At 38.4% G+C, this 27,730-nt stretch overlaps 2 protein-coding genes across 24 annotated transcripts; one reads left to right on the top strand and one right to left on the bottom strand.

Annotated features, from left to right (window-relative positions):
• Positions 1–34: 34 nt before the first annotated feature.
• LOC132783476 (C3 and PZP-like alpha-2-macroglobulin domain-containing protein 8) lies at positions 35–23,688 on the bottom strand. 23 transcript variants are annotated; one of them, XM_060788648.1, is made up of 8 exons: positions 23,599–23,688; positions 13,983–15,290; positions 13,660–13,921; positions 13,330–13,597; positions 11,101–11,374; positions 2,252–2,430; positions 1,289–2,187; positions 35–1,223 (listed from the first exon to the last, which is right to left on the bottom strand). In XM_060788648.1, exons 1-8 carry the CDS (start codon positions 23,622–23,624, stop codon positions 129–131), a joined length of 4,311 nt encoding a protein of 1,436 aa, XP_060644631.1. In that variant the 5' UTR covers positions 23,625–23,688; the 3' UTR covers positions 35–128. The 23 variants fall into 23 exon arrangements, with proteins under 23 accessions (XP_060644631.1, XP_060644630.1, XP_060644637.1 ...); XM_060788647.1 differs by lacking the exons at positions 11,101–11,374; positions 23,599–23,688 and adding exons at positions 7,408–7,666; positions 16,341–16,679; XM_060788654.1 differs by lacking the exons at positions 11,101–11,374; positions 23,599–23,688 and adding exons at positions 13,037–13,244; positions 16,341–16,678.
• LOC132783475 (thioester-containing protein 1 allele R1) lies at positions 17,533–27,302 on the top strand. The gene is made up of 16 exons (XM_060788645.1): positions 17,533–18,078; positions 21,046–21,223; positions 21,284–21,762; positions 22,605–22,935; positions 23,002–23,285; positions 23,425–23,536; positions 23,609–23,755; positions 23,815–23,938; positions 23,992–24,129; positions 24,193–24,600; positions 24,666–24,797; positions 24,865–25,283; positions 25,343–25,690; positions 25,759–26,292; positions 26,348–26,801; positions 26,858–27,302. Exons 1-16 carry the CDS (start codon positions 17,996–17,998, stop codon positions 27,082–27,084), a joined length of 4,398 nt encoding a protein of 1,465 aa, XP_060644628.1. The 5' UTR covers positions 17,533–17,995; the 3' UTR covers positions 27,085–27,302.
• Positions 27,303–27,730: the final 428 nt, after the last annotated feature.

The following is a 27,730-nucleotide window of genomic DNA, read 5'->3' as shown; positions in this document are numbered from 1 at the left end:
CTGGTAACAAACTGCCATAAATTTATACAATTAATTGAATTAAACATGAAGTATACAAATATATTGCATTTTTATTTTGATTGAGCTTTATAATTTTTATAATAATAGCGGAGCAACTCTTCTGAGGCTTACTTCTCCGATTTACATCCTTCGCCACAGTCGGAGCCCTCACAAATGTCGCAGAGCGAGGACTTGACTTGGTAGTATTCAGTAGAACTACGATCCGTATCGTAGTAGTCATACAATCTAACGGCGGCTGGCTTCTGCTTGGCCACAGAGTGAGCCCGAATGCCCTCAACATCAAGGCACTTAACATCGCCAGGGGTCAAGCTATCGAAGTAAATAATCACCGTGGAGTCGGAATTCTTTGTCTCAATACGCTTTACACGATCAATATCTTCAATCGCGCCGAAGCTATCAGAGTCACTAACGAAGCCGGAGGGCAAAGCAACTTCCATAACAGCCATGTTGGAGTCCTTCTTTGAATCCTCGAGAGGCACATATTCCGCACAAACTTCAAGTGTCAACTGCTGCAGTGGAGTGTCCTTTACAGTGGGTGTTACCTTGAAGCTGGGCTTCTTGTCCTTCTCAGCCACATTGTAACGATAGGAGAGTTGAACCATTGCAGATCCTTGACCCTTGGCGGTGAAATCGATCTTGCTAGCGTTCATCGGCAGCACATGACTCTGCAGCACCAATGCATTCTCAGGTTTCACTGGAATGGTATCCTTCTTTTCGTTGCCAGCATTGTCCGAGGATGTGAAATCAATGTCAATGTTTCCACTGCCAGAGCCAGTCTTATAGGCGAACTTGGTCAACGCCTGCAGACCAAGGACGGTATCCTGTGAAGATGCGTAACCACCTACGCTGCTGCGCTGACCAATCAACCACTTGATAATTGGCACTGCAGCCTCAGCTGATTCCTCTTCCAAAAGAGCCAGCAACACGTAAGAAGTGATCTCAACATCATTGCTGCTTGGATGGTAATAGGATTCCTTTTGAGAGTCCTCGCTCTTGGGAGTCTTGGACCACCAGGTGCGACCATCTTGCTCCTTGGCTAGTGTCTTTAGCTTGGCAAGTACCTTCTTTGCCTGAGGGTGCTTGGCTAGTTGAAGGGCAACAGCTGCAATCGACAGGGAATATTGATCGTCTGACTTGTCCACCTCCTCAGCGATATATTGCAACGCCTTGTCGATGTTCTCCTTGTATTTCGAAATAACTTCCTGTAAATAAACACAAGCAAATTTAATTAAAGTCAGATAAATTCTTTAGGTCGACTCGAACATACCTCGTTCTCAAAGAAGGCAATAACCACAAATGATGTGAGTCCTAGAGCATTTTGATGGGAAAAGTCAACCACTTTTCCCACTTCAGGAAACTCGCCATTGTCCTTCTGCTTGGAGGCCAAGAAGTCGAGACCGTCCATGATAATCTTGGGATCGACATTTGTGTATTTGGCGGCCTGATGGAAGGACCTCATCACATAGGCAGTTAGCCAGGTGCTGCCAGACTTGTCAGACTTGCCAAACGCACTGTAAGAGCCATCATCGTGCTTGTAGGTCAATTCACGTTGGTATCCAATTTCAAGGAACTTCTGGGCACGCTCCACAACGCTGGGCAACTTACGATTCGTCACCTCCAGATATTTGATGACCAAAATGTTTGGCACAAAATTGACCATGTTCTGTTCACCACAGCCGTAAGGCATGCGCACCAAATTCTGCAGATTCTTGATAGTGGGACCCAAGAGATCACCGACTACTGAGAATTCAATGAATCCGGAATCTGGTACAGCTTCTTTGGGTATATCAACCTTGAGCTCTTGACTAAATTCGCCCTCCTTTGGCAGATTTATAAAGACAGCTCTATTTTCGTATTTCGTAATTCCCTCCGGATCGACCTTCAATTTTTGATGAATCGTATCTCCCGCTAGCGGAGAAATAGCTGTGATCTTCAGGGTTATGGTTCCCACCTTCTTGGGGCGTATCATAAAGGAGACGCTCTGGCCACTGTTGGATGGCACAGTCACTCGCTTCACGCGGCTCACTTCATCAATGGACTTCTCTTCCACCTCGTTTGTGGCTTCGGTAAATTCAAATTCTTTGTCGGCGTTATCCATTGTGATTTCAGCATCGAGGCTCTTGTCCAAATAGTTGAAGATAACAACGGGGACCGCAAAGACCTCGCCTATAGAACAGAAGTATATTATGGTTTGTGTTCTTGAAGTAATATAAATTTGCGATGCACTTACCACGCTTGATTGAATAGGGCAAATTTGTGGAGACGAAGAACGGCTGGAATACACGAATCTTGCTTGGATTTTCAGTCAAAGCCAAACCTTTATTAGGACTCAATGAGAAGCCAGTAACAACCCATGTCGTTATGGTGTCTGGTATCTTTCTTGCCAAAGTAAAGCCATCGGCATCCGTGCTGTGTTGGAAATATAAGGTAGATCAGTTAGAGGCCTCGATAGTTAGAGATAAAACCAAACATTTAGCTACACATAGAACCATGCAAGGATACAATGAATTTATGTACAAAATGCCATTACCAAATCTACAGCACTACATCAAACCAAAAGCATGCAATTATAATATAATATAATATAAGTACGAGTACGATTACGATTACTGGGTGTTAATACGAGTTACGGGTTCGAGCCTTTGTACATTTTTGTATAATTTCCAAAATATATCCAAGTTTCAAGAAATATCTCGCGTATGCTAGAGCCAGCAATCTTTGGGTACTCATACTTATCCGCATCGGGCAAACTTTCAGTTACACTTGGTCTCAATGTTGTTTTGCGTTTTTTATTGGGATTCACAGCATCCCCACTGACTTTCATAATGGGAACTACACCCGTTTCCATGGATTTAATGTTATTTACTTAAAGAATTTAAACACAATAAATGTTATATTAGTTGCAGTTAGTGCTAAAGAGTGCATTTTGTTAAATATCCCAGAACATGGTATTTAAGCAAAAAGTGTGTAGTAAGAATTACGTCAAATTATTAAGGAAAATCCAAGTCTCTGAGAATTCTTTTCGAATCTGCGGAACGACTACTGGTGAAGCAAATGATCCAGGTGGCCCCAGTGGACCACGAGGGCCACCTGGACCACGTATACTAGGTGGACCAGGTCGGCCAGGTAGCCCTATCGAAGTACGTGGAACAATCGAAACGTCGTGAACTAGATATCTTGGAAATCCTATGCACAAATATTTTATTTAAATAGAACAATGCATTAGAATATTAATTTCCAATTTGATGATAATTTGCGTGATCTACACCAGTTAAAAGAATGGTGATAAAAAAGGTCTCAAATTTATAAGATGGAGATGTTATAGTTGCACAATTTGATATACAGGTTTTTTGGACTCAAAGTATTATCAGTAAAAATTAATGATTCGAAGTAGAAGCTGAAAGCTGACCAATAAAAAGCAACCAAAGTGCCCAAAATAAAAACTCATACTTTTCAATGTTCTCAAATATCCAATTTTCTGGGAACTCTTTTCGAATTTGAATATTACTGGCAACTTTAGGACTATCAGAACTATTGTACTCAAAATCCTCTTCTTCAGCACTTGCAGAAGTATCAGAAACAAGTCTATTGTATTGAACCTCATCTTCTTCAGCACTTTCGTCTTCAAAATCTTCTTCTTCAACAATGAAATCTGTGTAAAGAAACGTATCTTAAATTTTATTCGGATAATGATAATGTGCGTGATATACACCAGTTACTCGTAAAATAATGGTAATAAAAAAAGATCTCAAATTTATAAGATAGTGATGTTATAATTACACAATTTGATATATAAGTTTTTTGTTTTCAAAGTATTATCAGTAAAAATTAATGTTTCGAAGTAGAAGCTGAAAGCTGAAAAGCAACCAAAGTGCCCAAAATTAAAAGTCAATCTTTTTGATTCTCATACTTTTCAATGTTCTCAAATATCCAATTTTCTGGGAACTCTTCTCGAATTTGAATATTTTCCCGGGAGACGAATTGGAATCTATTACCAACTTCAGGGCTTTCTAATACAGAGCTAGTGAATACTCGTACAACATCGTCTTCATCAACAATGACACCTGTGTAAAGAAATGTATCTTAATTTGCATTCAGATGACTCTGAGCATTTGTAAAATTTATTGAATACCCAATTTATTTATTCCTCTCTCAGGTTCGATGTCTAAAATTATTTAAAAAATATAGATGAATTGCAACTGATACTATGTGCAGTATCAAATATGACTTTATAGAGGAAAATTAATTTATTTCTGCAATATTAGTAGTATTTAGTTTCAAGAGTTATCCATAAATACATCTCACTTTGACCCTTCAACCCATTAGTAAGTTTGATAAGTATCAATTGCATGAATTACGGTAAGTTGCTAGCGAAAATCCAATTCTCTGGAAATTCTTTTCGAATCTGCGGAACAACAGCGGGAGTATCAAATGATACTGAATTTCTCAAAAAGAATACCGGCGGACTAGTGGACTTCCGATATACTCCAAATAGCCGCAAGGTCTAAACCGATGTCATCGTAAATCTATGCAAACATATTTGGTAAGCAGAAAATTAAAGTTGACTTGGAGTAAATTAGTTGATTCCAATAGTAGTAATAGTAGTAATAATCATAAGGTAATCTGGCTAAATGTGATCGTATCAAATTAAAGTCTTTAGGGTGCAAGTTAAAATTGACTTAAAAATGGTTTGGAATAGAATAATTATTTATAGTAGTCATACTGGAAGATTCATTTTAACATTCCATTCATTAACTCATTGCCTTTAACTGATAAATAGCAATAACAAAATCTTCTTCTTTTCGAATCTGTGAAGCAACTGCGGGAAGAACAAATGACCCAACATTTTGCATCACATCGGGTGGTATATATAAAAGGACGTACTTATATAGGCTATATATACAAATGTATAGTATTAAATATTAGAAACTTAAAAGAAAATTCGAAAACTCAATTACATTTTGTTATCAAAAAATATCCAAGTTTCGGAGAACTCTTTACGGACTTTTGGTATTGAAACATTTTCAATAAAAGAAGCAGGAGCAACTGTGCTAAATATCAAAGAAGTGGTTATATACTCAGCTCCCGCAGACCTTAAAAAAGGTTCATCTTCCCAGAAATACTCCTCTATAGAAATAAAAAAAAGTTTGTCATGGCGAACAAAAAAGATTTTTGAATTAATTTGGGAGAAATTTGATGAATCCGACTCAAAAACTTTGCAATAAAATAATTCTTAGAATTTCCACATGTAGACATATGTAGGTCTACATATATTTTTAACATTTAAACTTAAATAGTATAAAAATTAATCAAAGATAGTGGTCGAAAGATATTAATTCCGTGAAAAGTCCAGGTGAATTTTGATCCCTAACCCCCTGAGGTCAATTAGTATATATTACAAATAATCTATTTCAAAACTGTGAACAACTGCAAAACTGATAATTATAGGTGTGGAGCTAACTCATGAGTCAATGCTTATTCACTTTTCAACACAAATAGTTACTTGTAATTATATTATTAGAAAATTTAAAAAAATAACATAAAGAAAACCATCTACCTTTAAACAGAATTAGAGACGTTACAGAATGTACCAAATAGAAAAAATCGATTAATGGAAGAAATAGAAGGTCAAGAACCTTACAACTTTGGGAGGGTAAAGAATAAAATAATATGTGATAAACCTAAAATCCACCAAAACATTAATTCAAACTCTGTTATTCTCGTACTTCGCGATGTGTTCAAATATCCAAATTTCGGGAAACTCTTTTCGAATTTGTAAATTTTGCGCGAAGTTGATGAGTTCTCTATTATCAACTCCAAAACTATCGAGTGCGAGTTCGAGTTGAATTAACGCATCTGCGTAAAAAAATAAACAATAGTTAGTTCAGACTTCTCGGAGATTCATTTAAAAGTAATGGTATACATAAATTGTGTTATTTTTGACGCTTATTCCATATGACATTATCATAGTTAGTTTACCCAAAGTAATATCATTAGAAAAAATAAATTAAACATTAAAAATTACATTTTTTTGTCAAAAAATAACCATGTTTCGGGGAACTCTTTACGGATTTGGGGGATGGGATCTCGATGTGGATAAACCCCAAGAGATTGTGGTACCACATTTCCAGCGAATCCGGAAGCTGGTGAAGCTGCCATTAACTGATAGACGGGAGCTCCCAAACCTCCCACCAACAAAGGCATAGGCATAGGTTCCCACCCCCAATAGTGTGTGACTGGGGGATAATAATTAGTTTAGTTAGTACCGAATAACGATTAATGAGATTAAATTCAAGGGGAATTGGATGATTCCGTATGTTTTTAATCTCCCATAAATTTGTAATTCTATAATATAATATGAATAGTGCTATTGTGTATAATAATATAATATAATGTGAAAAGAAATTTCAGAAAAATCTTCCCGTATTTAGTATGTTCACTAATAATTTTTCCTTGCTAATAATAATATTATAGATTAGTATAGTTAGAATACTATATAACAAAAAGGAAAGAGTTTCTCATTTAGAACTCCTCGTATATCACATAAGCCAATTGTAGATTAGAGATGTGTGTAAATCTTATATATAATACATATATAACAATTGTGCTCGAAGATACTTAACATAAGTACTTTTTTATGAGGTAGTTTGTATATATATATGTATATGTTTTAAAACTAGTATTGTTAGAGAATATTCACAATTACGTCATGTTATTAATAAACATCCATGTTTCTGGAAATTCTTTTCGAATGTGAGAAATAAAAATGAGAGGTCCAGAAGATTCTCCGGAGATTTGAAAAACCCTATCTTCGACATCAAACATTAATCCGTCCAATTCATCAATAGAGTCACCTAGAAGATTGCAGTGTAAGATATGCTGGTAATATTAAATTATTATAAAAAGAAAATTGTTCCTAGCTAGTAGCTATCAGTTTTCAATAAAACTTAAGTATAACCATTCGGTAAACTATTAACCCAACACTCCTAAATTTCGTAAATGGAATATAATGGGGTGGGAATTACGTAGTTTTGCCAAGATATTCCAAGCCTCTGGAAACTCTTTACGGACTTGAGGAGCAGCTACAGTCACAACATTTTCCTGAATAAATTTTATGTTAATTTAATTCTTAATTAATTTAATACTCAATTCGAAGTACACATATAAATCTTGCACTCAGTTCTGAAAGATTTGTTAACATACTAATACTATAGATTAGTTCACAAATGTATTGAAATTATTTTGAAATATGAATTTACTCAAAAAGATTCTTGCTAGGTCTCTATTATGTATTATTAGTTTCAATGCACATTCCATGCACAGTTAATTGATAGTACAATCGCATTCGATATTTTCATTTTAAATTAAAAACTTTTGCACATTTACATTATTTTGTTATAAACAACCCATGTTTCCGGAAAATGTTTACGAATTGAGGGAACAACAACCGGATCATATTGGATACCTTTGATTCCATAGGAAATGTATAAATTTAAATCAGAGCCCCCTTTCGGACGTCGAATAAATCCCTTGTTGCGTGGACGATAAGAAATTCCGCAACTTCCTAACTTAGGCCATCCTTTACGAATACGATAATAACATTTACCTGAAGACAAGTAAGTGGTTTTGTAGAATAGACAATAGTCTATTTTTATATATATATATATATATATATATATACATATATATATATATATATATATATATATATATATATATATATATATACAATTATTTTGAATGATCCCATAATTTAGAATAACAGCAGGCTAGTTGAATTCTCAGTTACTCAAAACAGCCGCCTAACCTGGTGTCTTGGCAAAATCTATGCATAAATATTTGGATTGATAATCAGAAGATTAGTAATAGTATTTTCTAAGCTAAAAAAATTCTGCCGATACACATATCTTGGTGGAAAACCTAGTTATGAATATTGATTTGAATAACATGAAAACTCTTTACGGACTAGAGGAGCAGCTGCAGTCCCAATATTTTCCAGTATAAATTTTATCTTGATTTAATACTCATTTCGAAGTAAACATATAAATCTTTCACTCATTTCTGAAAAATTTGTTAACATACTAATACTATAAATTAGTTCAAAAATGTGTTGAATTATTTTGAAATACGAATTTACTCAAAAAAGATTCTTGCTAGGTCTCTAAAATTATTAGTTTCAATGCACATTCCATGCACAATTAGTTGATAGTATAATTGCATTCGATATCTTCATTTTAAATTAAAAACTTTCGCAATTACATTATTTTGTTATAAACCACCCATGTTTCAGGAAATTCTTTACGAATTGAGGGAACAACAACCGGATCATATTCGTCATCATTTAAATCAGAGCTCCTATCCGGAAGTCTTCCACTGGTGCGTCCACCATAAAATTTTCCGCATCTTCCTAACTTACGCTGTCTTTGACTACATCTACCTGAAGACAAGTAAGTGGTTTTATAGAATAGTCAATAGTCTATTTTTTAGACTTATAAGATAAGCTAAAAAGTTAAATAATACATAATTTAGATAATTTAGAATAACAGCAGGCTATTCGAATTCTCAGATACTCGAAATAGTAGCCTAACCTGGTGTCTTCGCAAATCTATGCATAAATATTTGAATTAATAATCAGAAAATTAGTAATAGTATTTTCTTACCGAATCTACTCAAATGAAATGAAAGTGCATTGTGCAAACATTTTGAAGTGCTAGTTTCTGTTATAAAAATCAGAAAACCATCTTAAACAATTTGTTATCGAGTTGAATAAAGTAAAGTAAATTAATCCGGGTACATTTTATCCATAACCCATTGCTTTACACTGTTACATAGTTACAAAAACAAAATTACGTCATATTATGAAGGAAAATCCAAGTCTCTGGAAATTCTCTTCGAATCTGTGAGACTGGTGCGGGGAGGAACAAATGATCCAACTTCTTGCATCACATCGAGAGTTATATACGAAGGTCGTTTATACATTGGAGCAGGAAAACTCTGCCGATGCGCATATCTTGGTGAAAAATCTAGGCACGAATATTTGATTTTAATAGCTTGAAAATCAAATAAATATATCATTTTTTGCAAACTTTTTTCTAATTTGATCCTCTAAGTTTTTGTTAACAACTTCTCGATTTTCAAATTAGAATTAATAATAGTGGGATATGAGTAATTAAATGTATGTTAATAGATAAATTATTTGAGAATCTTATTTGACACCCAACGTAGTATTTTTTCAATTTTTTATTTTTTACTCAAATAAGATAAGAAGTTAAATGATTTGCCGTTAAAATGCAAGTTAAAATTTAACTTTGGGAATTTAAATTCCAAAAAGAGATATTTTAGTGCGAATGATTTAAAGTGCCAACCAAAAATTCATTTTGTAAACTTCTTCGTTACACAAGTTACCTATGTTAACAATTGTAGCTTAGATAACTGCGTAAATATCATAGACAATAAAAAACATATAACAACTATACGCGTTCGTAGTTATTTAGGTACTTTTTATGAGTGAATGGGAAAAATTAGTTCAGATTTGCTCACAGGAGGTAACTTGTATTGAAGCCCTCTTCTACTTATGAATATACACAAATTTGAATGCTACAAGACGTGGTTAATTGTGAACGCAATTGCATTCGATTTCTGTTGGATAAATAGAGAGTATTCGAAATTACGTCAAGTTATTAATAAACATCCATGTTTCCGGAAATTCTTTTCGAACGGAAGAACTAAACATGGGGCGTCCAAAAGAATCTCCAGAGCATCCGAACATAGCCCTATCTTCAATATGGTACATTATTTCTTCATCCCATTCCTCAGTTGAGACTCCTTCTAAAAAAATTCAACTAATAATACAATATACTCGTAACATTAAATGAATTATAATATTCGTTGGAAAGTTGGAAAATGGTTGCTTGAAAGTTAGTTAGTATCAAAGCGATTTTCATTAAGCTTTAGTATTACCATCCAGTTAGCTGTTAACCCACAAACTCTTAAATATTGTTGAAAGAAAATAATTTAATGGGAATTACGTAGTTTTGTTTAGATATATCCACGTCTCTGGGAACTCTTTACGAACTTGAGGAGCAGCTGCAGTCCCAGCATTTTCATAATATTCTGGCCCCGAAGCCAATGAATATAGCACAATACTACTTGTATCAGGACTAAAGAGTGGTAGTGCTCCCTCTGGATAATTTATATAACCTAAATAAATTTGGTGTTGAGTTAAAATTTGATTGGTAATAAAAATAATTAAAAACTTTTCCTCAGATATATGAAACTAAAATTTATCTTATATATAATAATATCTGCTTATTTTGCTCAGTTCTGAAAGATTACCCCAATTACATTATTTTGTTATAATCTACTCATATTTCCGGAAATTCTTTGCGAACTTTATTGAAGTGTGATCGATAATTACCTTTTCCAATATGAGGAATATTTTTCTCAATGAAACTATTGTAATTTCAAAAGCTTAAGATGAAAAATATTAAATAACAACAGAATGAAAATGAACACTGAAAATTCAAGTTGTTTAGTTAGTATCAAAGCACATTGCGTAAAGAGAATCTTAATTTGGTTAGTTTTTCAACAATTAGCACTAAATGTCTTTGATAAACAAAAGGTATTTGCAATTACGTAATATTGTCAAGATGGACCCATGTTTCTGGAAACTCTTTACGAACTTTAAGAATAGTAGGAATGTTTGAAATACTAGGAACAACTGCATATGTCGGACGCCTTGATGTATAAATTGTTGGTGGAATCGTCGCAACTGCAAAGTTCAACACTATCCCGGGACCATATGGTATTGGTCCATTAAATTCTTCTTCATCAGTCTTAACTTCTAATAATAGAAAAATAAATATAACTATTGTTCTAACTTAAATAATTCTTAAATAAATATTCTGCTTTCAATTCGATAAATGATAATTACTTAAATATTTAAACTATACATGAGTCCCACAATGTATAATCGCAAAATATAATCAAATGTATTAGTTCGACTCTTATTCCATAGCATTGTATCGCATTAAGTTGTTAGTCCAAAAGCAATAGAAAAATGTAAGTGTACAGAATTACTTTATGTCGTTAATAAATATCCAAGCTTCCAGAAATTCTTTACGAACTAGAGGAACAACAACCGGAACAGAAGAGAATTGCGGCTTTCTTGGAGCAGAATATGATTGCGCTCTAAATGAATATGAAACGGGTGAATAAGAACTCCTTGAGCTACTTCCCCAACGCCCAGAAGATCTCCTGGACGAGCCTGGCCGATAAAAACCTCCGGTCCTCCTACGCTGATTCGGCCAGCGCCGTCTGTAAGGTCTCTGAGGTCTACTATAAATAGTTTTTCCTGAAGACAAGTGAGTGGTTTTAGTATTCGTACTAGTATAGATAGTTTATACACCAGAAAAATTTACAATAACTAAACCGTAACAGAAACCAAGTCATCATACATTTAAAGGGTTTAGAAAATGCATACTTTTCAACATTGTGAAATATCCAGGATTCAGGAAACTGCTCCCGAACTCGAAATTCCAGTTCAGGAACAGAAAGCTCTCCTTCAGATAGATAATAGGCCACATAGTCGTAGAATTCTGAAGAAGAAATACCCTTAACCTTAGTATACCAAAGTGTGGACCATATTATGGTAGTATCAATGCAAACTCAAGTACTCTAATTAATAATATGCAAGCATCAGACGTTAGGGTATCCAGAACCCACCTCATATTCAACGAGTGCCATATCCAGATCTCTTCGAAATTATTACGTATCAATGGCAGCTTTTCAGTTGTCTCTGTTTCACCATAATCGCTGTCTTCTTCAATATCGTAAGAACTTGTTTCTTCATACATTACTTCGTCATCAACAGAACGTAACGCTAAAATTCGCATATTAACAAATGTGATCGTTGGAGCTGCAAATCCATCTTTTGGCCGCAAGCCAAACTATTTTCTCAAATTCCAATTTAATTTATGTATTTACTTACGGCTTCTCTGAGGTCTACTATTATAATATCTACCTCTATCTACCTCAAGTGAGTGGCTTTAATATTCTTACTAGAAATGATGAGTTACAGAAAACAACACAATATCTAAAGAGTATCATAACAGAAAAGAAATTATCACACATTTAAGAGTTTAGAAATTGCACTTTCGACATTGTGAAATATTCAGGATTCAGCAAGCTGCTCTTGATCTTAAAATTCTAGTTCAGGGACAAAAGGCTTTGCTTCAGATATATAATAAGTCACATAATTGTAGTCGTCTAAAAAAAATATACCTTTAACCTTATTTTATATATTATGGTGTTAAATGTAATGCTAATATAGAAGTTATTTTTCGCAATAACTTTAAAATGAATATGCGAGCATCAGACGTTAGAATATCGGCCCAAAACCCACCTCATATTCGACTGCCATAGCAGGTCTCTTCGAAATTATTACGTATCAATGGCACATTGTTAGTTCTCTCTTTTACATAATAACTGCGTTCATCATCATAATCATCTTTCAAAACGAAAAATAGCGCTGCGACAAATGTTTTCACTCGAGCTGCATATCTAGCTATTGGCCGCAAGCGAAACTATTGTCTCAAATTCAATTTTAATTCATTTAATTACTTATTGCTTCTCTGAGGTCTACTATAATAATTTCTAAGTCAAGTGAGTGACTTTAGTATTGATGAGTTAAACACCAGAAAAAAACACAATATCTAAACAGTAACATAAAACAAATTATCACACACTTGAAGGTTTTAGAAATTGAACTTTCACTGAAATATTCAGGATTCAGTAAGCTGCTCTCGATCTAGAATTTCCAGTTCAGGAACAAAAGGCTCTGCTTCAGATACATAATAAGTCACATAATTGTAGTCGTCTAAAAAAAATATACCTTTAACCTTATTTTATATATTATGGTGTAATCAATGTAATGCTAACATAGAAGGTATTTTTATAAAGTACTCTAAAATGAATATGCGAGCATCAGGCGTTAGAATATCGGCCCAAAACCCACCTCATATTCGATTGCCATATCCAGATCTCTTCGAAATTCTTACGTATCAATGGCACATTTTCAGTTCTCTCTTTTACATAATAACCAGGCTCATCATCATAATAATCTTCCAAATCGTCGGCAAAACCACTTCGTTCTGAAAATCGTGCAGCAACCAATGTTTTCACTCGAGCTATTGGCCGCTGGCGAAACGACCCTTTCAAATACACTTTAAACTTATTTATTCTCATTTCCCCAATCATCTCATTGTTTCCTTTAAACTGACCTTGAGCAATAAAATAAAATTCACTTACCGGTATTATAGGGATAATCAGCATTAGTGAGAGTCACTAGCCCAGAGGTTTCTCCTGGATAGCGACCATAACCTCGTTGCCAGGGTGTGGATGTCTTGAAGTTGCTGATGCCGTTGAAAATATCGTCACGGGACAAATCATTGCCAGATTTAAGCAGCAGTACACTCTGATCGACACCCAGCAGACCAACATATGAGTCGGCATCCGTTTTCACCTTAAGCTTCACCTCTTCACTTGGCTTTGCCTCCAAAGGAGCAGAGATTTCAATCTGTAGTACGAAATGCCATTATACAAAATATGAAATACGTGAAAGTGTCGTCAACTATTTACCGAGTTCTCAAATTCTCTGTCAACGTTTACATTATGCTCTTGGAATCGCAATTCATTGTCGACCACATAGTGCACATAGATCGTGAACTGAGGGACCATTTCGAAGGTAGGGACTAACTTAATCGTATGGCTCTTGCTCTCATCGGCCACCTCGACATACTCAGCCTTCACAATATTGCCTCTGGCGACTATCGTATAAACGAAGTATGGAATAGGTTTGTCAGATTTCACATCAATCGAGAGAGGTTTTCCCAATTTCGGCCTGTAGAGTGAAACCAATGTCTTACATTTTCAACTAGATTCAATTATTTTCAATCACTTACGATTTGGTTTTGATCTTGATGCTTAGTGGATCGTTTGAATCGATAGCTGGCTGGAATTTATTGAGTGAACCCAGCTGCGAAGTAGAGTCTGCATAGGATCCCTTCAAGCTGAAATAACGATCAGTATTCTCGGGCAAAGTGATATTGAATGAGGCAATGCCATGCTCGTCGATGGGTGCCTCAAACTCAATGGTCTCAGCATCAGGCTCCGAAGTTGAGAAAGAGCTTGAAAAGTGGTAATATCTATGCGGTGGCTCCAAGGAGAGTTTTGCCTTCTTGGTGGCATCTCGAACAGGTGAACCATCCAAGTTCTTTACCACCATCTGGTAGGTAAATGGAACGCCTGGTTTGTAGCGCACACTATTATCCAGGGCCTCCAGATTATATCGTTGCGAGTGCAGATTGACAACAGTAGAAGCGTTTTGTTTGTTGCCAGTCAGATCTTCGGTTACCTCGGCAAAGATTTTTAATGGGGGCGTATAATGAGTGGGCAGTTTCAAGTCCGAGATGTCGAATTCCACATGTCCCTTGCCATCGACATCGATAGTTTTCATCTGCTCGTTGTCGCGACTTGATCCATAGAAACTATAGTTGGGTGCTAGGGAAACTGTGGCCTTGCCCTTGACAGGCTTACCATACGTGTATTTAGCCCGAATTGTTGCCTTAATGACACCATCCTGCTTGGCAATATCCTTGGTTGACTCCACAGCTACCTCAAACTTGGGCAGCACATATTTGGCCACCTCGAAAGACTTTGTCTCTTTCACATCATCCTCTCCAACCTTGACGACAATATTCCAATTGCCCAGCACGGGTTGTTCCGACAGCTGAAGCTCTCCAGCATAGACGCCTTTGGTGGGCTTCACATCCAACACTTGTTTGATGCGATTTTGGGCTCCATCGTTGATGATAATGCTGATCGGTTTATCGATGACAGCCGGACGTGTATTCTCATCAAGGAAGAGCACTCGGAAATGAACTAGATCTGCGGGCTTGTACGTTGCCTTATCGGTCTGTATATACACCGATGGCTTGTGATCGGCCTGAGTCAATTTCGTTGAGTTCTCAAAGATAAGACCCTCAATGCCAACTGCTGTCAGATTGTAATCACCGCTCGACAAATGCGGTACATCGAACTCCACATTAACCGTCGACTTGGGCTCCACCTCCACCTGCTTTGTCTCATTGTAGGATGGTCCATTAATGCCGACTTTGATAACACTCTTCACGTCAACGTCATGCACAGACACCGCTACATTATACTTGTAGTTGGAGCGTAGAGTTCCAGGAGCGATAACGGTGTACCGACTGCAATATATTAAATATATTCATCAGTTTCAAACAATTGAGTTAATTGATATTCCCATTAAATGACGTATTATATTAATTTATGTGCATCTTGATTGCAGTTTTAATATTTACGATTAGACAAAACCTGATTTTTCGGGATGTTTATCAAAATAACTTAAAATTATTAATTCAAATCAATTCCACTGAATTTATAATGTGTAATCAAATTATTTGTATTATTTGTTGATATTATGTACTTTGCATTAGCAATTGCAATTTGGTGTGCTAAAACCGGATTTTTCAATGCTAATCAATCAGCGAAACCTATGAATCTAATGCCGCTTTCATGTATGTATACGTAGGTACATTTATTAATACTATTAAAATTCTAACGATCATCCATCCATCATTCTCTTGTGTGTTCTAATCATCTCTCGCACTCGCTTTCTACCTCTCTTTCATCTCTGTGCAATTCAATTAAAATAAATTAACAAAATTACATAACACAAATATTTAATTAGCGTAACGCTCACAAATCACATTAGAAGATAAAGCAGAGGCGAGATGAAGGGGGTTTTGTTTCTGGTATTGCCCGAAATGTAAGCATAATGAAAAGGTTTTTAATGTATCTCTCCCAGACATGCGGAGCGATAAGAGAAACGTAACGAAAGAGCAGAGGAATCGTCATACATAGATTGACAATGTATGCATACTTCGGTTTATTACTATTCGACCGGTTTGACAAAAATAGGAGAGAAAAACAATAAAAAGAAATGTTTATCTTTCATTGTCTCCTTTCTTATTACTCGATTCGTAAGGGGCTCGTTATCTCTGTTCCCCCAAATACATACGCCAACACAAATACATATTCACATTTATATTATATATGTGCAGCATCTTGTATTCTTAGAATTAGCAATAAAATTGATAATCCTAAGATGAACTTGTTCTAAGTCTAAATTAGTTAATTGTTTGTTGCACTGCTGGTTGGCTGTACGACTGATAACCTTGACTATATGTATATTACCGATGGTCAGTCAGTTAGCTAGAACGAAATTTAGTACTTACCCAGTGGCATTTATGAGCAGCCCCAATTGAAGCACACACAAACAAATAGCAAAACTACGCGTCATATTCGCGAATTGTTTTGCAAAATGCAAATCTTTTCGGGAAACACGAGCCCACGCAATTAAAATATAAGCAAAACAATCAAAACAAAGGGACTTTGTCAATATAATTTAAACTAGTATCAATGATTCACAGTTATTATTTCACTATCAGCACACAAACATGCACACACACAGACAAAAACCACCGCACAGCAAAGTAAAGCTTGGCTTGAACTGTTCAGGCGACCACAAGAGACGTTTTGATGCGAACCGATCGCTGTTCGGATCCACACTGAGCTTGTCTCAATGAGCACCGTGCTTTAATACTATTTGCAGTGCTGCCCGAAGAGCAATCGACCAAACGGGTAATCAGGCAATCGGTTATAACCGCTATGCTACACACTGTCCAATCGGCACATCTCCATTCACGTGAAACAATTGCTCTGAGAAATTCCCCGCTGTTAATTTTGCCAGCTTTAATAAATACACCGAAAATACCGAAACCCGATCGATGCCTGCTCGTACGTCACTGATGATAGAGTTCTATAGAACTGAGATAATTTGTTTTCACTTTTTGTTTGTTTTTTTGGCCGACGCTAATGAGTCAAATTTCCAGCTTGAAAGGTTTAAGGTTAAGCGAGATAATTTGTAATTAATTTGTGACAGCCTTACATTATTGACAGCCCTTAAATTTAAAAATGCGTAGGGTTTAAGTACATATATGTTTAATATACAATTGGTTCAATATTACATACAAATTCAATAATAATAATCGAACTTTTACTCATTAACTAATTAAGTATTCAAATTATAGTTGATTGTTGTACTTAAGGTTTATATTAAATTCACTACTTTCCTTACTACTTTCCTACTCCTACTTTCTCAGAGAGAGAAGGGAACTGCATGCTTTTTTAAAACTCGAAAATCCTCGCGAGTTATTTGCAATCTATGGTGCAAAGAAACAAATTCTTTCCAGCCTAACGGGTATAAACGACTATGCAAAACCGTTTCATTAGCTAGGACAAGAACCTCACACTCAAAGCTAGGCCCCAAGCCAAAGCTTTGGCAATGCTGTTACCGGTTGAGCGGTCAGCTTGAATCGCGACTAATGCAAAAGCAAAGCGCTGACAGAAAAATCAGTTGAACGCGAGCTTACAACCGGGCAACAGCGAACAGAGCGCGAATCGCAAAACAGGTGGACGCGCATCGAAACGAAAGTGAAATATATAAAAAAACGTGAGCAAAACGCTCTAAAAACGCGCAGATCAGCGTCTGTTTAAAGCTGGCGCAATCGTTTTGGTGCTTGGTGCTGTTCGAAAACAAGTGAAGCAACAACAAAAAACACAAGCAAAGCCAAGTCAAGACGAGGCGAGACGCGACGCAACGAGCTTTAAGCCTTAATATTAATACATTGGTGCAGAGTGCACGGGGCAAGCTGCGCGGTCAGTCGACCCACACACGAAAAGGCTAAAAGCCAACCAGCCAAAAAAAAACCATTCAACTTGTGTATGATGTGTGCTGCTGCGAATCTCTAACAAAACATAATAGTCGACTATTTAATTGATAAACGTGTTTATACTTAATTAAAGTTAACAACAAAAACAGTGATAATAAATGCGCAAAATGAGAGTCAACTGGGTGCTTACACTACTGAGTTGTTTACTTTTTCTATTGCCAACTCACACAGCTGCTCAGGGGTTAGTAAATATCACTCACACAAACATTATTACAGATACATTCGTTAGTATGGCATATGCACATTTATCGAACTCCCACACTAATAAGTAGACGAGTGTGACAAACACACAGGTGACGAGTTGCACAAAAATTGTAAAAATGAAATAAAAACATGAGAGTAAGAAACAAAAAAACGGGGAATAAAATGACATCACGCTACTTAACTGAGTCGAAATATGAAAACAAAAGACTTAAGCAACGAACCGAATTGGATGTTTGCTTTGACACGCAGCAAATGGGTTTGGGTTTGACTCTGTTTTTTTTTTGGGTTGTCTTTTTGCCGGCAGATGAAACAGTCAAACACTCGAACCCTCGAACTCGAATACTCATTATCCATCCCATCCATGTGCCGTATAATTTACAAGGTGTAATCAAGAAATTAGCATGCAACAACAATACCACAGCTTCCATTCGACCTGTTATATGTTAAGCCAAAAAACAAAAGCCCCAAGAAAGGCGTGCACAACGAGTAAATACCCTCTAACATTCAGAACACATCTCACAACAAGATGTATACATTGAAATGTGATAAAGCAGAGGCGTTCCCCCTTATCGAGCAACCTGTTTGTGCACAGGGTATAAATAAAGCAAGAAACTCATAAAAAATGAATGAAATAACTTTTTATCTGAGCTGAGGTTGGCGAGATTTCAGACGACGACCTACGCACACATTGACTTCTTGTTTCTTGGTCACTCACACTCACATACACATTGGGGTGATGCAATGTTCGCAGTTGTCGAAATTCGTAATCACTTTGAAATGCCTTAACTCAAGTTCAAGTTAAGCGACTAAATTAAGTTCAACTAATTATGTCAATTGCAATTACTTTACGTAGAATTTATGAATCACCCTACTGTTTGCTTGGGTGACACAACAGCTATTTATTTAGTGTCTGATTTCCTATGCCTCACCTTGAGTGGCTGTCAAGTTGACCAGTTAAGTGTCGCAGAGCGAAGCGAATATACTCGAAATACATCTACGAATACGATTCGCAGAATTCTGATTGATTTGTAATTAATGAGATACCTACGTTGGCGTCAAGCTTGTTTTCCTGCTGATCGTCCGAATGTATCGATTCTCTCTCACTCTCCCAACTCTTTTTATGGCACAAGCTCTTAAATATTTTCGAATTGAATGAGTACAAGCAATGTGTATTCAAGTTCATTCACTGACCATATATGGTGCAGTTCTTCAAGGCAATATGTACATACTTGTGTATTTATTATTTATGTTAATTCTATTAATTCAAGTGTTGTAAACTATTGCCGACACTTAACACCATGAAGTGAATGCGCAGCAATCATGCGCAAAACTTTTCCGATCTCTTTTGGTTGCAACCAGACACGCTGCTGTTGCTGCTGCTGCAGTTTTATGGCCAATTTTCGAATAAAAAGCGAAATCGTTTTTGCAATTTAACCGGCTAAAAGTTAGTAACCTGTTTTGGCCAAACAAACGTGACATAAACACAAAAGAAAATGTGGGAACAGGTTAGGCGGCAGCAAACGGAATTAGAACAAGCTCAAAACTGTGCCTTACCCCAAACAACAACCAACTAACCAACCAGACATAAACCAGCGAGTTCTCGACCAGAGAGCAGACAACAGACACGTCGACAGAGAGAAGTCGACACAGTTAGACACTTTACTGTACGCTTACTATACGTTTTGCAATGCAGAGAGCAGCACCCGAAACTGTAGAAAACAAGTACTTATTTAGTGCCCCTCCCCTTTCGCCACCCCTTTCTCGCTGCTCACTTCTTGGAGCTCAGTTTTAAGCTGGGAATCAAAGCCAAAACAAGCGACGAGCCAAATTTGTAGAAATTATGCAAGTCGTGCACCGAAACAGGAATACTCTTTCGCTTTCGACAGACGCTTGTCAATCATGGGTGAAATGTGGCCAAATATGGAACACTTAATATAAAAGGCAAACTACCATAAACAACAAACTGTTTGAAGATTACATAAGTTTTGGTTATTACATATTTGTGAGCCCTTCCTCTCGACTGACCTTTATAATGTACATACTTAGTTCTTTTTTTTTGCCTTGCTCTTAATTCGGGAAATATTTTAGATACTATGAAGTTAGTTAAAAAAGTTAAATGATTTATTGGTTGAACATAGCTTTGCATTTAAACTCTTATGAGTTTAATTTAATATGGGTTTCCTTTTATATCTTTGATTTATCTAGTTTATGAATTTGTGCATATTCATTTTGTTCTTGCAAAGCAGAGTTGCCTTTCCAATGATCTCTTGGCGGAAATGAAATGAAGTACAAGGCTGCGGTCTGACTTTAAAATATTCAAATTTTCTGCACAACAATAAATCTGCAAATCTCATAAATCAGTAGTTGGAGTAGTCTACTACGAGTTTAGTTAAAGAAGAGCTGACTCAGCTTACGACAGCTGCAATTGTCAATCGTAATTGTTATTACAAATTCGCCAAACGATGCAGTTGTATTCGTGGGGAAAACCACAATAACAATAAGCTACCGCAACGCCTCACTTGGCCGCCCCTACTAGACCATCCAGCAAAGATTGTAGCTTATGCCATTTCCGACATGAATCAAACCGAATTGCGGTCTCTCCAAGACTCTGACCCCAGCTCGAACCCAAAACTGAGACAGAGACCCGAAACGTAGCGAGACAAAGTCTATAAAGTACATTACCCCTTGTGTAGTGAGTCGTTGTGTACGTCGTCGACGTACTCGCATTGTTGATCTTCCGTTAAGCGCGTGAATGAATAGAAAACGAAATAGAGATTCAGACACCATGTCAGCATAGGTGTAATACCCAGAAACCCGAAACATTGTCTTTGTATTTCATTGTGCTGCTATTAAGTACACTTTATTGTTTTTGTTTTACACGGTTTGTTTTTTGATTTTTTTCATTTTGTTTTGCGTTTGTTTTTGTTGTTTTTTTCATGTGCAGGCTGTACTCCATAATTGCGCCAAACAGTCTGCGACCCAACTCGCAGTTCCATGTGGCAGTCAGCATCCACAAGGCCGTGGAGTCCGCCCGCATCAAGGTGGGCATCCTGGGCAGCAGCTACACAGATTTCAAGACCGTTGAGCTGCGACCCTTCTCCACCCAGTTGCTGCACTTTGAGGTTTGCTTACAATATCAACACACCCATTGGTCGCCGATTTAAATTGCTTTTCCCACGCAGATTCCCGCTCTGAAAGCAGATCGATATCGTCTAACTGCCGAGGGTCTGAGCGGCATTATTTTCACAAATGAAACGCAGCTGCACTTTGAGAATAAACAGCACACGGTGCTAGTGCAAACCGACAAAGCTATCTATAAACCCGGAGATCTGGTTCACTATCGTGTGCTTTTGCTCGATCCGAATCTGAAGCCAGCTCGCGGCTATGGACGTGTTCATCTGGAGATCAGGGACTCGGGCAATAATCTTATACGCAGCTACAAGGATATTCGTCTAACCAATGCCATCTATTCCAATGAGCTGCAGTTGGCGGATTATCCTCGCTTTGGGGATTGGTCAATTGTTGTGGATGTCGCTGAGCAGCAGCATCGACAAACCTTCGAGGTGCTGGATCACATTTTGCCCAAGTTTGTGGTGGACATTGACACACCGCGCAAGGCCATCTACAAGGATGGCAAGATTGCAGCCACAGTAAGAGCGCAGTAAGTAAAATATAAAACAACTATAAAACGAGAACGGTATTAAGTTAAAATACAATACGAGCTTGTATTTCCACCTTTGCTTATCGAAGATACGAGCCCGAAAATTAATAATGCATAGATCATATTGAAACACAAAACAAGTAAGAAAGTTACAGTCGAGTGTGCTCGACTGTGAGATATCCGCTATCCATTTTTAATAAGGGCCAAATATTGCGGTATTATTTTCAAAATATACCGAAAATACTAAAAAAATACTAAAAATATACCAAATGGTATGTTTGGTATATCGATACAGGACATCATTCAAAATATACCACAGACGGCACAATGTACCAGATTATCGGCCAAAGCAACTAAGAGCCCTAGTAAGTAGGCGTTTTTGTCCATACAAAAGTATTTCTTTAATAACTTCCACAATTTTTATCTGATCGCCACCAAATTTTCAGAAATCATAACTACTATAGTATTGTAATTATAGTATATACCAAAATTCGCAAAATTCTAGCTTTAAAATTGCGCTTGTTATTCGATTTTTTTGATTTGCGGGAGCGGAAGTGGGCGTGGCAAAAATTTGAAACAAACGATCTGCGTGCAAACATAACAAATGCAATCGAAAAAAAATTATAGCTCTATCTCCTATAGTCTCTGAGATTTAGGTGTTCATACGGATAGACGTACAGACGGACACGGCTATATCGTCTCGGCTGTTGACATTGATCAAGAATATATATACTTTATAGGGTCGGAGATGCCTCCTTCTACCCTATGGGTAGCGGGTATAAAAATGATATTCTGAACTTCTCTTATAAGCGAGTTCTTTCATGTTCTTTATCCTTTTGCAGCTATGCTTATGGTCAGCCCATTGTGGGTGAGGCAACGCTGTCCATTTATCCCACATTCTTTGGTTCGCTGCAGCCTTTCGTGAATGATCTCATCACCCGCAAAGTGGTGCCCATCGATGGCAACGCCTACTTCGAGTTTGACATCGAGCAGGAGTTGCGCTTGAAGCAAGACTACGAGCGTCAATATCTGTTGGATGCTCTGGTCGAAGAGCGATCCACGGGATCGGTGCAAAACTATTCCACGGTGCTTACACTATATCTGAATCACTTCCGTGTAGAACCCGTCAAGCTGCCCAGCTACTATATACCCGGTGTGCCCTTTGAAGCTACCGTAAGTACCACAGACAATCTTCTCTCCCACTCTTGAATTATAATTGATTTATTTTCTCTGTTCTAGGCTCGCATCCTACGCAACGATGGCAGCTTGTTGAAGGAATTTAATCCTGAGATCACAGCTTACTTGACTAATGTCTATGGCAGCAGTGAGATGTACAATCGCACTGTCTATCGCCTGGATGCACGCGGAGAGTTCCAGATGAAATTCACAGTGCCAGAGGGAGACAGAGACGAGTATCATTCCATTATTGTGGACTATCTGGGCGTGATTAGCGATGTGGGCAAGGTACCACGCAAGCATTTGCACTCTAACAACTACATTTCAGCCAAGGTGCTCAATGACAAGTAAGTTTACTCAATAAAGTAAATAAATTGTATCAGTCGATCCTTTAAACTAAGAATTTAAAGATCTTTGTAACTACTTTTGAATCCATTGATACAAAAAAGTACAGCGAATCTAACTAATACTCTCCCTTTTATCTAGACCCATTGTCAATCAGGAAATTGCCGTAGCAGTGCAATCCAATGCACCCATGAAGTACTTTATGTATCAGATAGTTGGACGTGGTGACATTATCCTATCCCGCACTGTGGACGTAAGTACATAGCACACACATATTCTAACTAATTTCTAGCTCTATTCAATTATTTCACTTACCTCGCTTCAGGTGGCTGATAATACATTCCACACCATCAAATTCCTGGCATCTTTTGCTATGATGCCCCGTGCCAAACTTCTCGTTTACATGGTGGTCAACGGTGAATTTGTCTACGACGAGCAAGTGATACGATTCGAGGAGAACCTGTTGAATGCTGTAAGTTACTTCTTTCTTCATCTCGGTGCTGTCTTTAAACTAGTTTATCTGCATACCAGGTGCAAATTGAGGCGCCTATCAGAGCACCTCCTGGCCAAGACATTGACATCGGCATCAGCACCAAACCTTACTCCTATGTGGGTCTAATGGTGGTCGATCAAAACATGGCTGCTATGCACAGGGGTAAGTTGAGTACACAGTTAAATTATTGAATTACTCAACAAATTGGTTATTAGGTAATGACCTCACCCATGAACGTCTGATGGATGCGCTGCACGCCTACGAGCTCAGTGATGTCAACACGCCAGTTGGCTCACCAGGCAAGGAATCGGGTGTCATCACCATGTCCAATACTGATTACTTTGTGGAGAAAGGTAAGGGATTGAAGACTTTAAGAGTACTGTAGTTAATTATTAATTCCGAAACTAATCTTATAGAGGCAGAAACCACTCCTAGCATTGACCGAGAGAGCTCTGTCGAGGATGACAAACTCACAGCGGTGCGTAAAACGGACATTGGACCAGCTCATAGGATCGAGGTTAACACTTTACCACCTGGCAAAGGTCGCTATGCCTTCTCGTACACCCCCAAACCCTATTGGCACAATCCTCGAGTACATGTCATGCGTAATCCAGCCGACACTTGGCTCTTCCTCAACATCTCGGCCAGCAGCGATGGTCGCAATACGATTCATCGTCGCATTCCTAGTGAAATGACTTCCTGGGTGATGTCTGCTTTCGCGCTGGATCCTGTGAATGGCCTGGGACTGAATGCGCCAAACAGCAAGCTGGAGGCCTACAAAGAATTCTATATAGCAACAGAGCTGCCCTATTCTATCAGGAAGGGTAAGTAATGCTTAGGAGATATAATTTATTTATTGTATTACGGAAATAATATTCCTGCTTTGTAGACGAACTCATTGCACTGCCTTTTGTGGTGCACAACAATCGGGATAGCGACTTGAGCGTAGATGTGACCCTCTACAATTCCGCGCAAGACTTTCATTTTCCACAACTCGACACGAGGCAGACGAACAAGCCGGGTAAGTCAAAGATTAGGTATATCTTACCTAGAAGAGTACCACCTAATTTCTCTTATTGTTCTCTCAGTTGTGGAGTTGTATAGTCGCCGCACTATTCAGGTGCCTGCCAAATCAGCTCGTTCAGTCTCCTTCATTGTGATTCCTCGACGTGTTGGCTCGCTGCCAGTTAAGGCAGTAGCAACCACTTCCCAAGCTGGCGACACTGTGGAGAACACGCTGCTCGTGGAACATCCTGGTGCCACAGAACGTGTGAATCGTGGCTTCCTCTTCGAGCTCAACTCGAATGCGCAGCGCAGACAGAATATCACCATCAAGGTGCCGCGCAATGCCATCGCTGACTCCACAAGCATTGAGGTCAAGGCTGTGGGAGATCTGATGGGCAGCATTGTGGGTAATCTGCAGGATCTCATCCAATTGCCAACGGGTTGTGGCGAGCAGACTATGGTGAAGTTTGTGCCCAACATAATGGTGCTGCGTTATCTGGGTGTAAGTAGAAAGAGTTTTCCTGCTAAGCACATCTTTGAAACTAATCAATTCACCTTAAGCGTCTGCGACAACTTACGCCAGAGATAGAGCAGAGTGCTCTCAGCAATCTGGCTTTGGGCTACCAGCGTCTGCTCTACTATCGTCATGAGAATGGTGCCTTCAGTGCCTTTGGTTTGTCAGCAAAGCAGAGCTCCACTTGGCTGACTGCCTATGTGGCACGATCACTGCGTCAGGCGGCGCCTTACATTCAGGTGGATGAGCACGTGCTGCAGTCAGCATTGGCTTATTTGGCCAGCGTTCAATCCAGCAATGGTGGCTACGAGGATCGCGGCGATATCTTTGAGCAGTTCGACGATGGCGGCATCAGTTTGACGGCCTTTGTCACTCTAGCCATGGTGGAGAATGTGGTGAGCTGCAGTTTTAGGAAGAGTCTAACTACACAGAAGTTAGCTTAATCGTTGACTTCCTTTTACAGGATGTCCATGCCGAGTATCGTAACAACATCAACAAGGCCTTGGACTTTATTACGCGTGGTCTGGACATCTCTAGCAATCTGCATGCCATGGCTTTGGGCACCTATGTGCTCTCCCGTGCCAATCACAACTCTAAGGCAGCATTCCTACAGCGTCTCGATTCACAGGCCACCAATGCCGAGGGACGCAAATGGTGGAACAAAACGGCGCCGGCCAATGAGCAGCCATCGCCTTGGTACAATGCCACACGCAGTGTCAATATTGAGATCTCAGCTTATGCTGCACTGGCATTGCTTGAGAACAATCTGGTGGGAGATGCGCTGCCCGTGCTCAACTGGCTGATGGATCAGCGCAATGCGAACGGCGGCTTTGTTGGCTCCCAGGACACTGTTGTCGGTCTGCAGGCGCTGCTCATGTTTGCCGAGCGATTTTCCAGCCAGGGCAACAATGTTCAGCTTGGTTTCCGCTACGGCGAAGGTGCCGAAACCATACTCAATGTGAATGCCGAGAACTCCCTAGCACTGCAAAGTGTTGAGGTAAGTCTACGCTACATTTTCAACCGTGAGCAGTGTTTTAACATCTCCTTTACAGCTGCCTAGCAATGTGAAGAACGTGAGCGTCTCGGCCACAGGACGTGGCATGGCCTTGGCCCAAATCAGCTACAAGTACAACACGAATGTGACCAGCGCCTGGCCGCGCTTTGTGCTCGATCCCACTGTCAATCGGAATTCCCATGCCGATTATCTGCATCTCTCAGCCTGCGCCAGCTTCGTGGCCGTTCCCGGCGATGCAGAGCGCTCTAACATGGCCATAATGGAGGTCTATCTGCCCAGTGGCTTTGTCATCGACACCGATACGCTGCCAACACTGGAGTCGAGTGAGCGCATCAAGAAGGTGGAGACGCAACAGCGCGACACCAAGGTGGTAATCTACTTTGATTACCTGGACAGACGTGAAGTCTGCCCCACGTTGCATGCCTATAAAACCGTGAAAGTGACCAAGCATCGGCCGGTGCCTGTCGTTATGTACGACTACTACGACAATGGTGAGTCCTGAAAGCTGTAACCGAGCTAATCGCTAACTTAAATCCTTATCTTTTAGCTCGTCGTGCCCGGCAGTTCTATCGGGCCCCCAAGTCAAACATCTGCGATATTTGCGAGCACGCCAATTGTGGGGACATCTGCGAGAAGGCGGAGAAACGCGCATCCCGTCGACCTGATGAGGAGAATGTTCTTTTGGCAGGTCGCAGTGCAGCTGAACAGCATTTAATAGCCACATCTTTGCTGACTTTGCTATCATTTGCCATCACTCAGCGACTTTACCGCTAACAGCGGAAAGGGAGAACGAGAAGTGCAGCGAACCAAGTTGAACTGCATCAAAACGAAGCTTTAACAATACAAAACCCACTCATCTTAATCATAAGCTAGAACTAAATCAATTAACTTTAACGATGCTAAAAGTTGCCAATAAAATATGTATTTAACATTTACTAAACCCGAACAACAAAATGGAACATTCCTGAGTATTTTTTTGAAAAACGGAAGCGTTAAAGCTTATATTGAATAAAAATGGTAATGAGTTTGATGTGAATATAAATAAAAATTATTTGTTGAAGATTTTATTTCTAGTTCTCAGTTTAAGTATAACAAGAAAGAAGAAAATTCATACATTCGTAATATGAGTTAGTTAAGGCTTTTAATAACAGGTAGGTAATACCATGAAGCAAAGTATATAAATACCTTAAAGAGAATAAGTTCTTGACTTTCGACTATTTTCTTCGGTTCCTTTATATGGAAAAATGAATTGCAAATTAAATAATTATATTATTTGAAAAGAAGAAAAACATGACTTGTTCAGTTTTTTCTGTTACACAATTCTAGAATCCGTGACTGTTGATTCATTTCACTAAAGTAACAACAACACTTTAGCCAAATTAATAATAAAAACTTCGCGCTGGGTATATCGTAGAAATGA

Source organism: Drosophila nasuta, chromosome 2L (genome assembly GCF_023558535.2).
Source record: "Drosophila nasuta strain 15112-1781.00 chromosome 2L, ASM2355853v1, whole genome shotgun sequence".
In the NCBI taxonomy this organism is placed as follows: domain Eukaryota; kingdom Metazoa; phylum Arthropoda; class Insecta; order Diptera; family Drosophilidae; genus Drosophila; species Drosophila nasuta.
The sequence above is the reverse complement of the archived record's forward strand: the minus strand, read 5'-3'. Positions and strand labels throughout refer to the sequence as shown.